This window comes from Dipodomys ordii, unplaced genomic scaffold, assembly GCF_000151885.1.
Source record: "Dipodomys ordii isolate 6190 unplaced genomic scaffold, Dord_2.0 Scaffold128, whole genome shotgun sequence".
NCBI lineage: Eukaryota > Metazoa > Chordata > Mammalia > Rodentia > Heteromyidae > Dipodomys > Dipodomys ordii.
This window is the reverse complement of record NW_012267344.1, coordinates 2204722-2207369: the sequence shown is the minus strand read 5'-3', so window position 1 is coordinate 2207369 and position 2648 is coordinate 2204722. Positions and strand designations below refer to the sequence as shown.

The 2648-nt window shown below is 38.9% G+C and overlaps 1 protein-coding gene across 1 annotated transcript in view; it reads right to left on the bottom strand.

The window, feature by feature from the left end:
* Positions 1-2648, bottom strand: part of Scn11a (sodium channel, voltage gated, type XI alpha subunit) — a 37452-nt gene that overhangs the window by 7908 nt on the left and 26896 nt on the right. The window contains exons 23-24 of the mRNA XM_013030250.1: positions 2230-2371; positions 685-785 (exon numbers count right to left, since the gene is read on the bottom strand). Of these exons, the coding sequence (XP_012885704.1) occupies positions 685-785; positions 2230-2371 (243 nt within the window). The remainder of the gene's footprint in view (positions 1-684; positions 786-2229; positions 2372-2648) is intronic.

The window sequence follows — 2648 nt, the reverse complement described above, 5'->3', positions numbered from 1 at the left end:
GCCCAGGCCCAGAGTTCAGGCCCACAACTAGCACCAAATAATAAGCTGTTTCAAAAGGACAAGCAGGCCCCCAATGGGACCTCCCCGTGTGCACGCGTGTGCATGTATACATGTGGTGAGTGTGCATGTATGTGTGTGGTGTGGGTGCATACGTGTGCCTGTGTGTGCATGTGCCAGTCTTGAGACTTGAACTCAGAATCCCCCAGTTTTGCCTGGCTTTTTCATTCAAGGTTGGTGCTCTTTCGCTTGAGCCACAGCTGCACTTCCAGCTTTTTGCTACTTACTTGGACATAAAGGATGTGTCTGCCCGAGCTGGTTTTGCTCCTCGGTCCTCTCAATTAGCCGGGATTCCAGGTGGGAGCCCCCAGCCCCCACTGACAAGAAAGTGTCAGATAAAGAAATGGAAAGACCCGGAGCCAGTGGCTCACGCCTGTCAGCCTGGCCACTCAGGAGGCTGAGATCTGGAGGATCGTGGTTCCAGGCCCACCTGGGCGGAAGAGATCAAGAGACCCTTGTCTCTGATCATCCAGGAAAAAAAGGCAGAAGGGAGGTGTGGCTCAAGTGGTAGAGCACCAGCCTTGAGTGTAAAGAAAAAAAAAACTAAGCAAATGCACAGAGACCCAAGTTAAAGCGCAGGATTGACACACAGACACAGACAGACACCCGGCATTCCCTCGCTCTCACCAGAGGCCTTGGGATGGGTTTTTGAGGTTTTTTGGTTCCCAACTTTTTCATTGCATTATAGTATTTCTTCTGTTCTTCCGTCATAAAAATGTCCTGGCCACCTAAGTACATGGGAAAGATGAGAGTCGATTATTGTGGACAGTTGCAGTGGGTTGCGTTTTGTTGATCTATTGTTGCTGTTTCTTGATATATATGTATGGAGAGAGATAAATAGATACGTGTATATGTGAGTATAGATATAGATGTAGATATGCCACAGAGTTCCGAACCTTTAGGACTAATTCTGAAGTTACATTATAATTCTATCAACCAGTCCTAAAATTCCCACTGGAAATAAAGACTGTATGCAACGATGGAATTGAATAAAAGCAGCTTTAGAGTGGGAAAAACTTGCACACAACCAGCCTGTTAGAATTTTTTTTGGGGGGTCCGGTCGTGGGGCCTGAACTCTGGGCCTGGGCGCTGTCCCTCAGCTCTTCAGCTCAAGGCTAGCGCTCTACCACTTGAACCACAGCGCCACTTCCGGCTTTTTTCTTTTTGCTTATGTGGTGCTGAGGAATCGAACCCAGGGCCTCATGCATGCAAGGCAAGTGCTCTACCACTGAGCCACCTTCCCAGCCCCCAGCCTGTTAGAATTATATTCCATGAATACGGATGGAATGCATCAGTTGATGGAATTTGGCCAGCTGACAGCATACAATTCTATTTACAACTAATGGTATTATAATATATATGGTGTCATATATGCAATATATATTATATTCTGCATACGTTGGATATATTATATGTGTATGTAATATTATGTGTAATAGTGTAAATATTATGTAATAGTATAATATATGATACATATTCTATATGCATATTATCTATATTACATATTATAGTACATGACATGTGCATAATTAATATGTAATGTATTATCATATGTTCCAATATTTTATTATAATTTCTATATATTTACATTATTATTACAATCATACCATATTATACATTATGCTATATTGTAGTATGTACAATGTATTATATAATAATGTTATTATATTACATATTATATATGTAATACAGATTATATCTATTGTACAATGTAACATATACTAATATATTATATTATTATTTATGTAATAATATATTACTGTTACATATTATATGTGTAATACAGATTATATATTATATAGTATATTATATACTATTGATAACTACTATATATAATGATATGTAACTTTTAATTATATAATAGCTACTTTTATGTAATATATACTCATATATACTAATAAGTTTATATGCTAATATATAATATATACTAATATAGTATATATTGTGTAATAATACAATGTAATAATATTATGCAATAATACAGGATACACTATCCATGGTGTATTGTGACACAGGTTATAGATTATCATGTGTTTCATATGATATATGAATACATAATATGCACCATAGATGATTTATGTGGTGAGGTGTATACTGTACATAGAGGGTGAGCTATCATGAGCAATACGGTTCTGGATTGTTCCACCCAGTCTGGCATGCCGGCCCACGCACTTATCTTTTTCTGCTGCTGGTTGAAGTTGTCGATGATGACGCCGATGAAGAGGTTCAGAGTGAAGAAGGAGCCGAAGATGATGAAGACTACGAAGTACAAGTAGGCGCACGAGCTCGCCTCAAACTCTGGCTGCTGCTCTTTCTGTTGCGGGTTTGTTTCCAATGAGACAGAGGGGAAGAAAAAAAAGCTATTATTGAAGAAAAACATAATGGGCATTTACCCAAATGTTCACAAACACTAAAGCTACCAGCACAACCATGTTTATTGCAGCATTATTTACCATAGCTAAGATCTGGAACCAACCCAGATGCCCCTCAGTAGATGAATGGATCAAGAAAATGTGGTGTATATATACACAATGGAATTCTATGCCTCCATCAGAAAGAATGACATTGCCCCATTTGTTAGGAAATGGAAA